The sequence below is a fragment of the Bos indicus genome, chromosome 26, assembly GCF_029378745.1.
Source record: "Bos indicus isolate NIAB-ARS_2022 breed Sahiwal x Tharparkar chromosome 26, NIAB-ARS_B.indTharparkar_mat_pri_1.0, whole genome shotgun sequence".
Lineage (NCBI taxonomy): Eukaryota > Metazoa > Chordata > Mammalia > Artiodactyla > Bovidae > Bos > Bos indicus.
Window position 1 is genome coordinate 34,146,647 of NC_091785.1, and position 12,230 is coordinate 34,158,876.

General features: G+C 41.1%; 1 protein-coding gene across 3 annotated transcripts in view; it reads left to right on the forward strand.

Annotated features, from left to right (window-relative positions):
- TDRD1 (tudor domain containing 1) overlaps nucleotides 1-12,230 on the forward strand; it is a 55,073-nt gene that overhangs the window by 18,378 nt on the left and 24,465 nt on the right. For 2 of the 3 annotated variants that reach the window (XM_070780877.1, XM_070780876.1), the window contains exons 4-14: nucleotides 1,256-1,400; nucleotides 3,141-3,246; nucleotides 3,751-3,814; nucleotides 4,646-4,750; nucleotides 5,261-5,443; nucleotides 6,028-6,171; nucleotides 6,711-6,885; nucleotides 8,152-8,238; nucleotides 9,986-10,153; nucleotides 10,280-10,387; nucleotides 11,450-11,620. In XM_070780877.1, coding sequence (XP_070636978.1) covers nucleotides 1,256-1,400; nucleotides 3,141-3,246; nucleotides 3,751-3,814; nucleotides 4,646-4,750; nucleotides 5,261-5,443; nucleotides 6,028-6,171; nucleotides 6,711-6,885; nucleotides 8,152-8,238; nucleotides 9,986-10,153; nucleotides 10,280-10,387; nucleotides 11,450-11,620 — 1,456 coding nt within the window. The remainder of the gene's footprint in view (nucleotides 1-1,255; nucleotides 1,401-3,140; nucleotides 3,247-3,750; nucleotides 3,815-4,645; nucleotides 4,751-5,260; nucleotides 5,444-6,027; nucleotides 6,172-6,710; nucleotides 6,886-8,151; nucleotides 8,239-9,985; nucleotides 10,154-10,279; nucleotides 10,388-11,449; nucleotides 11,621-12,230) is intronic. The other variant, XM_070780878.1, reaches the window with a different exon arrangement.

Below are 12,230 nucleotides of genomic sequence, written 5' to 3' on the forward strand. Positions count from 1 at the left end.
GATGATTTCTGCCTTTGTTTTCTCCATTGTTAGTCTTGCTGGAGATTTATCAATTTTGTTAATCTTTTCAATGAACCAGGTCTTGTTTGATTTTTTTCTCCCAGTTTTATTTTTAATTTCATTGAGTTCTACTTTTATCTTTATTGTTTCCTTCCTTCTGCTTGCTTTGGGCATGTTTTATTCTTACTATTTAGGTTCTTGAGATGAGAACTTACAGTATTAATTTAAGACTTTCCTCTTTTCTAATGTGTGACTTTAGTGCTATAAATTTCTGTCTTAGTGGTACGTGCGTTATGTAGAAGTGTATTGTCTAGTTTCCAAATGTGTGGAGCTTATCTGTTCTCATTCTGTTACTGATCTCTAATGCGAGTCCATTGTAGTCAGAGAACACCATTGTCTGTATGATTTGTGGCCCAGAATGTGCTCAGCTGGACAAGGATGGGAGCTCAGCTCCCTAGTGTCCTTAACCCCTCCCCGTGCCCCCCCACCACATCCTCTCTACTTGCATGGGGTGGAGGGGGGACTGGAGATGGGAGGATCTGGAGAGATGCCACGCATTCCTGTTGAATGGTGGTGGGAAATCCTGACTGTCCACCAGGCTTCCTCTTAACCACCCCAGTGGTAGTGCTGATGGGGTAAGAGGGACACTCATTACTGCCAGGAGAAAGTCCAGGCCCTCCACATGGCCTCTGCAGGGAGACCCCACAGGGATGAAGTGCTGGCTCCCTGCTCTGTTGGCCTTCTCCCACATCCCCGGCCTTCTCCCACATCCCCGGGTGGGAGAGAGGGGCACCTCCCTGTGCCCTGGTGCGGGTGGAGGTCGCACCAGGCTACCTTTGCTGATGGGAGGGGGACCACAGTTTTTTTCTGCGGTGATTGTCTAGAGCAGTTACTGATTAAGGTTTTCTGTCTTGCTGGGCCGCCCTTTTCTTGGTCTTTTGGCCAAGAGAGAGAGCGAGCAGGCTTTTTGCTGGGGCTTTTATTGTCTCTGCCTTTGGGTGTTTCTGGCTTCTCCCGTACCCCATTTGGGTACTTCTTTGGGCCCCAGGGTAGCTCTTCTGTCTTCTGCCTTCCTTCAGAGTTGCTGTGTGTTTTTCCATTTAAGCCCAAGGTGTTCAGTTATAATTAATGGTAAGAGTAAGGAAAAGTACATCTGCTTAATCTTCTCAGAAGCGATATCCCAAATCTGTATTTAACAAAAGAAAACAGAATATTCTTACCAAGTTTTAATACTGCTCTTCTCTTTTCTTCATAGAAGCCTAGCAATCATGTGCCTCCTGCAAAGTCAAAGAAAGTACACAAGTTGGTTGAGAATTCCTTGTCTATAAATAATCCAGCACTCTTCAACTCCTTAGGACCTCCTCTTCGATCGACAACTTGCCATCGCTGCGGTCTGTTCGGTAAACATTGCTCTCAGATGCCTGTTGAATTGGGCTTCCCTGATAGCTCAGTTGGTAAAGAATCCACCTGCAATGCAGGAGTCCCGGGTTTGATTCTCTGGGTCAGGAAGATCCTGTGGAGAAAGAGATGGAAAGAGATACCCACTCCAGTATTCTTAGGCTTCCCTTGTAACTCAGCGGGTAAAGAATCTGCCTGCAATGTGGGAGATCTGGGTTTGATCCCTAGGTTGGGAAGATCCCTTTGAGAAGGGAAAGGCTACCCACTCCAGTATTGCCTGTTGAATTATTCCTTTTCACATTTGAAAAATATTTTTATATAAAACATAAACAGCTGAGTGTATATACATCACGTGCCCGTTTCTGAGCTTCAGCAGCTGCCAGCTTCCTACCCTTCTTGTTCATCCATATCTTCCCACTCTTACTGTTTCTTTGCTTATTTTTATACTTTTTTTTTTGAGATATTCAATAAAAATATAATATGCACTGAAGTGCACAAACTCATAGCCCTGTCAAAATGAAGATTTCCATCTCCTCAGAAAGTTCTCTCCTGTCCCTTCTCAGTCATATACCTGCCACACCTGAGGCAACCACTGTGGTATTTTGACCATAATTTAATTTTTCCAGGTACAGAGTTTCTCGTAAACGGAATCATGCAGTGTGGACTCTCTTTGTGTGAAGCTTTTTCTGTTTAGAAGATATTCCTGAGTTTAATCCATGTCGTTGCATGTACAGTTAATTTTTTTGTTTGTTGCTGAGTAGCGTTTCACTGTGTGATCCCACAGCTTGTGTGTCTGTTCTGTTGAACATTCTGCTTGTGTCCACCTTTTGGCTATTATGAGTAGACTCTCCACATTTTTGCGTAAATCTTTGTGTGGACATAGGGTCTCATTTCTTTTGGGTGCAGACCTAGGGAGTGGGATTGCTGATAGATATATGCTTCACTTTATAAGAAAAAAGACCATTTTCCAAAGAGTTGTCCCATTTGGCATTCCCTCTGTTGTTGAGTTCTGATTGCTCCACATCGTTTGTCAACATTTGGTGTTTCCAGTCCTTTTAGTTTTAGCTCTTCTCTTGGGTGCGTATGGTGGTATCTGTCTGTGGTTTTAATTTTCATTTCCCCTCATGATCAGTGATCTCAAGCAGTTTTATTGTGCTTACTGTCTATTTGGATATTCGCTCCTTTTTTCCTATTTTTCTTTTAGAGTGGAAGCATTCGAGGTCAGCCTAATTTTGTGGGTTTTGTTTTGTTTTTTAGATAGCTTGTTTTCCTCTGTCTGGATACCGATAGCATTTTTTCTTTCAACTTCATTTCGGAAACTTCCTGGGTTTTTCTAGGTGTGGTTGTCCCGTTGGTTTTTGTTCTGTGCTTTCCTAACAGCACAGGGTGAACCTGTGAGACTCTGTTTGTGCACTGTCTGATTCCACCACCCCAGACTATCTGCCCCCTTTGATTGCTCCTTTTCCAGCATGCGTTCTGGGTTCTACTTGAGGAAAGTCAGTGGTGTTTCCAGTCTGTCGTCGTCCTGGTTTTAATCTGGGCACTCCCCTTTTTCTGCAGTTGGAGAGCTTTAAAAGTTCAACCTTAACCTGGAATCATAAACAGCATGATCCTCTTCACATAGTCTCCTTGATATGATTAATAGAGTGGCATTTGATATGTCTGGTCTTTGAGTCTGTCTTGCTCTTGGTGACAGATATTTGCAATAACACACTGGCCGTGTCACGGGCTGTCTTCTATAGGGTCGCTGAGGTGCTCACAGTGCAAGCAGACGTACTACTGCTCCAACATATGCCAGAGAAGGGACTGGGCAGCCCACAAAATTGTGTGCAAACCTGTCCAGCAAAAGTAAGTGTGAGTTTTAAAAATTTCATTAGAGGATATTTTAAAATGTGGGGTTTTTTTTGTTGTTGTTGTTAGTATAGGATCAAATCAGGTAAATAGGCATAATTATGTAAATGTTACTCCTTTTTACTTTTTTTTACTTAAGTATAACATAGAATGTACAAATGCGAAGTGAACAGCTGTATAATTTTTGATCCTCAGAACTCTGTTTTAGGTAACGTAGGGATTATTCCCATTTTGCAGTTAGGAACACTGAGGCTTGGAGAATGGGACTGTCTCCCTTTCATTAGGCGGCTTTTGGTAAAAGCACACCTGTGCACAGAGCAGACCATTGCAGAGCCAGCCTGGGTGTATTACCTCGTTACTACTGTGATTCTCTCTGGAAGAAGCTGTTCTGCTCTTTGTGGGTTTTGTGGAGAATGTAACATAGCTGTGGCCCCTACCACAATTATGTTACCATTCATTGGTTCTGCGGCATGTGTTTTCTAATTGGCTGCTTTATTTCAGTTTCCACAAACTTGAAGATTATAAATCACCTTTTGAAACAAAGAACATGGAAGTGAAAGATGAGGTATGATATATTTATACTCTTTCTTTGCCCTAAGAGCAAATTTTCAATGATGCCCATTATTTCAAAATAAGAGGACTGAAGCTAAATAAAATACTTATGACTTATTTCTCCATTTCACCAGTGTTCTGTTTTTGTTTTTGTTTTTTCCTGTTAAATAAATCTGTATACCCTAGTGATCTTTGGGGTCTACAAGAATTGTTTATGCCCAGCTGTTTTTTTTTTTTTCTAAAAAGGACTTGAGATGCTGTGTCTGGCTGTAGGCGGTGGACTGAGAGTCCTTTCTTTTTTTAGTCCCTGTGTGCAGGGCTCTCTAGCTTTGTGTACTGGATTCTGATAGGACCCTGTTATCTAAAGGAACATTTTTTTCCTGTTAATACCTTTCTTCCATTTAGGTAACTATGTGAAGTAAATCATCTGTAATCTGGAAAGAATCGCTGAATCCAGCTCATATTTTATAGATAAATTGTAGTCTTCTCTAGCTGGTCCTCACTTCTACTTTCAAAAATAAAACACATCCTTATAAAACGTTAACAAGGGAAGACTTAAAACACTGCCTCCTCCGCTTTCCCCTCCCTCCCCTTTTTAAAATAAGTTCAACATCCTTATCACCATCATGGCCTGATTTTTGGGTGGTCCCCATGCTGTGTACTCTGCCTGTGGACACTTTGTTTTAATGACTCTTGAAGATGTGTTATTTCTCTATGCTTTTATTCAAACCTGAGCTGTTTTGACCTTGATTCTAGCAAACACCGGCCATGGTATTTAAAAGGGTGCTTGTAAAGTAACTCACTTATGTGTTGTGTGTGTTTTTGTTTTTTTTTCCCAAACCAGAGTGACTGTCCTCTCAGAGTTATTAAAGAAAGAGCTATTTGTGCTGATAAAATAATGTTTTCTGATTTGAGAAGCCTGCAACTCAGGAAGACCATGGAAATAAAGGTATTTGTTGTTTAATTTCCACAGACAGAGCTCCAAATCACTACAGATTTTTTTCCTTGTTTCCCGTGTTTAATTTGAATTTATAAGATAGCTCCAAAATAGTACTGAAGTTGATACAAATTGCAGAAACTACTTATAACACTTTTTGTATCTTGTTACCAAGCTTTATATGGAGAAGGCCATGGCACCCCACTCCAGTACTCTTGCCTGAAAAATCCATGGACAGAGGAGCCTGGTAGGCTGTAGTCCATGGGGTCGCTGAGGGTCGGACACGACTGAGCGACTTCACTTTCACTTTTCACTTTCCTGCATTAGAGAAGGAAATGGCACCCCACTCCAGTGTTCTTGCCTGGAGAATCCCAGGGATGGTGGAGCCTGGTGGGCTGCCGTCTGTGGGGTCTCACAGAGTCGGACACGACTGAAGTGACTTAGCAGTTAGCACAAAGCTTTATAGAATTAACATTTGCTGTATTTCTCAGCAAATTACTACAACTTTTATGTCTTTGAAAGGGTACAGTTACTGAATTCAAACACCCAGGTGACTTCTATGTGCAGTTATATTCTTCAGAAGTTTTAGAATGCATGAACCAACTGTCTGCGAGCTTAAAGGAAACTTACGCAAATAAGGCACATGAAGAAGATCATGTTCCTGTGAAGGGGGAGATTTGTGTTGCCAAGTACACTGTTGATCAGGTAACCCCTATTGAAATGAATTATTAAATAAGATCTTTTAATTCACCAACTAAACAGGAAAATTGACTTGTTTCCTCCTTGTGTGAGTTTCTTTTACTTTCTAAATTCCTACTAGTGTCCCAAAGAAGCTGTTTTTAATGTTTTGTCGTGGTTCTGTCAGCTCCTCACCAGAGCTCTTAATGACGCGTTAGATGGCTTGGGGTGAGGTTCTGGTCACGATGCTGTTTTTCTTCCTCAGCCGGGAGTCCAGGTCTGTTTGCTTACTTCCTTCATGCCCCAGGCCTCTCCAGCTTTACTCGTAGGCTCCTCAATTGCTGGGTGGGTAAGAGTCCTAGAGCTTGTGTTTGTTTTGTATAGCCAAGTCTGCTGGGCTAGAATAGCCTGGGGATCGTGCATACTAAAGCATCGAAAATGGACACATTTGGGGAATTCTGAGCCAGATTCTTAGGAAGTTAACTTGTTAATGGAGCATCTCAGAATAGAACAGTCACCTTTCCTTAGCAAGTTCTGTAGATTGAGAGTTTTTAAACCTAAGGTTGTGAAATGCTGTTTTGAAGCAGAATGCTGTCATATTTCACTTTCAGACCTGGAACAGAGTAATAATTCAGGATGTTGATCTGCTGCAGAAGGTGGCACAAGTCTTATATATTGATTATGGAAATGAAGAAGTAATCCCAATAAACAGAATTCACCAACTAAACAGGAAAATTGACTTGTTTCCTCCTTGTGTGAGTTTCTTTTACTTTCTAAATTCCTACTAGTGTCCCAAAGAAGTTGTTTTTAATGTTTTGATGGACACAGTATTTGCATGTTGTTTTGTCATAGTTATTATGAAAAAGTATCAATCGGTATCTCTTTTACTATGTAGAGAAATACTAATGGACTTTCTTGGCTCCACTTTATTAGGCCTTACTTAAGGTACTGCCACAGGTGAGAAACTTGGCATTTTTAGGGACATTTTATCAGTCTGCTTTTTAGAAGCAATAATTTTTATATTTATTACGTTATTTGAAAGCGACTTGAATTTATGTGTGATTGAGGGATAATTACTATCTTTTCATGGATTTCTCAAGCTTCAAGTCCCAAAAGGTAAAATGTTGTGGATAGAGTATCAAGAGGGACAAATAGTTATTTATAAAATTATCAGGTTTGTCCTTGAAGATTTTTGATAAATCTTCAGCATGAAATACATCATTCTTAAAAAAATCTTTACATAGTTAGAAAAAAGTCGTTTTCAAATACTAATCTCTAGGATAACATTTTTCAGGCCATAAGATGCTCTGTGGCCAGTGTTATCCCGGCAGAGGGGAATTGGAGCAGTGATTGTATCAAAACTATTAAATTGCTGTTAATGGAGCAGTACTGCTCTTTAAAAATAGTGGACATCGTAAAAGAGGAAGAAGGCGTTACTTTTGCTGTGGATGTTATGATGACAAGTTCAGGTAAGATCTGACTCTTTCTTTTTAAGTGGAGCACTTAATGTTACACAGAAAAGAAATAGAAACATGAAGTGAGACCAAGTAAGCCCTAGTCTGGAGTCATTTAGATTGTGATGGACGACACGGCCTTGGCTCTGCTGTTGCGGTTGGCAGTTTGTCAGAGACAAAGCATGAGTTTGTAGAATTGAGTATATTAAGAGCTAGATCTAGACTTAGTGTTGGAAAACTGTATTATCTTTTTTATACAGCTACTGTAATATTTATTCCTAAATTCTACTCATTCACTGGGAAAATTCAGGAATTTCTCTCTGAATTTGTCCATCCTCACCATTAGTGCTTTTTCACAGAACTGCACAGAACTGGATTTGGTTAGCATTGTTGTCGTTTAATCGCTAAGTCACATCTGACTTTTCTGTGACCCCATGGACTGTAGCCCACCAGACTCCTCTGCCGGGTCAGGGAAGATCTCCTAGAGAAGGAAATGGCAACCCACTCCAGTATTCTTGCCCAGAAAATCCCATGGACAGAGGAGCCTGGCGGGCTATAGTCCATAGGGTCACAAAGAGTCCACCATGACTTAGCAACTAAATAACAACAAGAATTAGAGTTGTAGAAATGGAAGCAGTTTGAGATCCTGTTCTTCCTTTATGGCTCTGTACATATTTTAAAAGCAACTTCTTATATTCCCTTTATGAGCTTTTAATTGCCTCTTGATTTCCAAGGTATTATTACTCTTCTACTGTTTGAGACCCATCATTGGTTGATTACTTGGTAGAAAATTCAGTTCACCCTTGTGTGAAATTAAGCATAAAATCTGTATGTTTTGTTTCTTTGCTGTGTATGTTTCATGTTACGACTTGAGCTTTTGGATACTGTTGATATTTCTCAACCATACTTTAAGTCTGAGATGAAGTAGTCTTACGTCTTAAATTTATTTTTTCTTGTAAATGATGATTATTCTAAGCATGCCAGTGAGGTGATAGCTAAATCTTTCATGTTAGTCATAATTTTTAAGTGAAATATTTCTATTAAGTTTTTTGTCAAGTAATGATGGGGTTTTTGCCCCAGTTTTTAAAGCTGAGCATTAATAAACTATGTTTTTCACATAGAAGCTGAACTAGTAAAAAAAAAAAAAAAAAAAAGTAGGCCAGTGCGCAAATACTTATCATCTCTAAATCATGTGATTATGATGCATTTGTTTTGTGTTTGTTCTCTTCCTCTAATACTTGGTACATCTCAATGGAAATACGTTTTCTGAATCACTTTTAGGAAAATTCTTAGACCATGTGCTCATAGAAATGGGATATGGTTTGAAACCTAAGGGACAGAATTCTAAGAAGCAAAGTACAGATTCAAGTGAGTATACAGATTAAAACTGAGCGGTATAGTGATTTTAGTTACTGAAGAATATATTCTTACTAAATGAAAAAGGCACAACTATCACACTGTCAGATTTAATGGAAATGATAACCATTCTGTAAACTTGATAGAAGAAAAATGATACTTTTGAATTTAGTAGTATCTTATTTCCTTATTTCTAATCAGTTTTCCCTGTGTGTTTTCCTTCCCTCTCCTATCAGCTGATTCTCTATTTTATAATTGCCAGAGATTACGAAGTACTAAACATCACAACACTTTGAGTTGAGGGATTTTTAGCTAACATTTCCATAGTTTGATTTGTTTTCCTCCCTCCTTCGCATTCTGGTAGTAATAAATAGGGCTATAACATTCTCTTCTGGTAGGGTGGTATTTCTTCTTAAATTTTCCACTTATTTAATTGTGTAGTTTTCATTTAACAAGAAAACCAAGAAGTTTTGCTGTTAACATTGTATTTTCTCTTTGCCTAGCCTTATGTATTGCTTTTTGTGGTCTGCTTTCTCCTTTTTTTTTTTTTTTGCTCTTTTTCCAATTACTTTAGATGTAGATGCACTTTATTTTCTATTTCTCATTCTTTCAGAGATGATTGCCAGATCGATGATGCTGTGATGGGGCACATCCTGTCAGAGAAACTAGTCCTTAAATCTACTTTATCTCTCAGCTCCCATCTCTTATGCTGTATAATTGGTTGCTAGATCTTTATTAGTTCTTCTTCCTAAATAGCATTTGTATATTTCTTTATTTTCCCTTTGTTTTTTAAAAATCTTTTTTTTTTTCCCCTACCATTTTTCTGGTTCAGGAGTCTTTATCATTCATGGATCATTGCAACAGCCTTCTAATTTATCTCCTGTCTCCTGTCTGTGTTCTTATCGTACTGCCTATATGAAATCCCTGAAACAGAAATCTTGGTGTGACAGGCTTGCTAAAAAGCTGTCGGTAGTTTTTTGCCATCTGGAGGCGAAAAGCCAATACTTCATGGTCTAAAAGTAGTCATGGTTGGAACCATAAATGATGGTGGTGTCTTAGGGAGAGGGTAAAGTGAGGGAGATGAATCTGGGCTTACAATACCAAGGGAGAACTGTGATGGGAGAGGTGGAAAGAGAACGTGGAGAATGTTGCCAGAATAACAGAAGAGTCAGTCTTCTGAGCAGGAGTCAGCAGCAGCAACAGATGCTACCAAGGGGTCCAGGGGAAGGAACAAGAGCCGCCCAGCAGAATACCTGTGGGCAGTGCAGGCCCAGAGGGAGGAAGTGGAAGTGAAGTTGCTCAGTCGTGTCTGACTCTTTGCGACCCCAAGGACTGTAGCCTACCAGGCTCCTCCGTCCATGGGATTTTCCAGGCAAGAGTACTAGAGTGGGTGGCCATTCCCTTCTCCAGAGTATCTTCCCGACCCAGGGATCGAACCCAGGTCTCCCGCATTGTAAGCAAGATGCTTTACCGTCTGAGCCACCAGGGAAGGCCCAGAGGGAAGAGGTTGTCAAGTGACTGGTAGCAGAAGCACAGGTGTGTACTGGGGGTCCTGACCCAGATTTGGAGGAAAGCCTTTTGCAGTGACGTCATACTGAGCAGGAAAGACTCAAGTTGTTGGGAGATTTGGGAGTATGTTCTGGAAAAAGGACCAGCATGTAGTGAGGCCTAGAAGTGTGAAAGAGCACAGGAAGGTCTGAAAAACCAGCGAATGGGATTAAGGAAACCAGAATGGCTTACCTCTCTGTTTTCTGATAAGGTGATCTTAAAGATGTCAGAAAAATGATGGCTGAAAATAAAATTGTCGTGGACAGAAGTGACCTCATCCCCAAAGTGTTGACTCTGAATGTAGGTGATGAGTTTTGTGGTGTGGTTGCCCATGTTCAGACTCCAGAAGACTTCTTTTGTCAACAGCTACAAAGTGGGCGTAAGTAAATCTTGATCGGTGCTGTCAATATAACATACCCCATCTGTCAAGAGACTCCACCTGCAGACGTGCAGGCAACATGTAGACTTGCATTTCTGTGGTTTGAGATGTGGTCTTTGTCTCCAGGTAAGCTTGCTGAGCTTCAGAGGTCGCTGGGCGAGTACTGCAGCCAGGTACCTCCGCGCTCGGATTTCTATCCCACCATTGGTGACATCTGCTGTGCTCAGTTCTCCGGTAAGGAGAAGGGAGTGGTGGTAAATTTTCTACTTAGAGTTAGGTGCCAACAAATGAAAGATTGAAGGCAGGAGGACAAAGGGATGACAGAGGATGAGATGGTTGGATGGCATCACCGACTCAATGAGTTTGAGCAAGCTCCGCGAATTGGTGATGGACAGGGAAGCCTGGCATGCTTCAGTCCATGGGGTTGCAAAGAGCAACATGACTGGAGCGACGAAACTGAACTGAACTGAACCAACAAATGAGACAGAATCTTGGGTTTGCATTAGATGGCTGCATTTGAAGATCGTCCTGCACCAATTATATTTTAAAATATATCCAATTAAGCAGAATTAAAGTGTATGAGGGAGGAAGCCTGTGAACAGGCTTTGAGGGTGTGGTGGTGCAGGAGGTTTTTATCTTATCTCTTTAGTTCAGGAGACTGATACAGGTACTTGTTTATGTCATTTGGGAATGCGGAACCGCCCAGGGTCATGTCTTGGCCAGCTTTCTTTGGACCAGGAAGAGGGTCTGGAGGCCCAGCCTCTGTAGCTCCTCAGATGATGACCCTGTGATGACCGGGTTCAGTCATCTGCTGAAGAGCAGTCCAGTGGCCCTCCCGAAAGGGCAGATCCAAGTAGGCCTGCAGTAAATCTGTGGCTTGGGCGATGAGTCTGGTTGACTCATGCAGTCAGGTGTTCTGCAGTTGATCAAGACTTCATGGACTCACTCACATGACCAGGACATCTTCCCAGTCCTAATGGAGTTCACTGTCTCCTAGGGAGACAAAGCATGGAAGTAAATAATGACAGCAGCGTGCAACTTGAGTGGCCTAGTAAGGGCTGAATAAAAGTGACATTTTAGGAGTTGAAAGTGATATTTTAGGAGTTGAAAGCGACATTTTAGGAGTTGAAAGCTTCTGATAGGCAAAAGTAGCAGTGTTGAATAAGCATACGTTGTTCAGTAAAGCTTGATGTTACATGAAAAGAGAGTCTACATGACCATCTACATTGAGGAGGGAAGGTTTGTGTTTGTATCTACATTAGAAAAACATTTCCAGTGAGTCTCTTCTCTTTTCAGAGGATGACCAGTGGTACCGTGCCTCTGTTCTGGCTTACGCTTCTGAGGAGTCTGTACTGGTCGGATATGTAGACTATGGAAACTTTGAGATCCTTAGCTTGACAAGACTTTGCCCCATAACTCCCAAGTTGCTGGAATTGCCAATGCAAGCTATAAAGTGTGTGCTGGCAGGTATGTAATTTTTATGGTTCTCATATTCTTAAAATACTGAAACCTAAAGTAAGAGCATTGGAATTGAAATTAGTGATCAAGGAATATGTTTAGATACAACTTACCTTAATGCAGAAATAATCCTTAATAAAACGTTAGGGAAATACAAGTGACTCTTTTGCTCTCTGTGCTGTGCTGAGTCGCTCAGTTGTGTCTGACTCTTGGGGGCCTGATAGACTGTAGGCTACCAGGCTCCTGTCCATGGGGATTCTCCAGGCAAGAATATTGCAGTGGGTTGCCATGCCCTCCTCCAGGGGATCTTCCCAACCCAGGGACTGAACCCAGGTCTCCCACATTGCAGGTGGATTCGTCACCATCTGAGCCACCAGGGAAGCCCTTGCTATCTATAATAAAATAAAATTGAATATACCTGTGTTTATGAAATTGATTATTCTTTCCTTATTTATAGATCTTGCCTTTTAATATAAGCACAGCAGTCTGTCAGTTGCGTGTATTAGGGGGAAACCTGCTTTTAAATTCTACTGTTCATGGAAGTTTTCGGCTAAGAATACTGGAGTGGGTTGCCATTTCCTTCTCTGGGGATCTTCTTGACCCAGGGATCTCAGGTGGT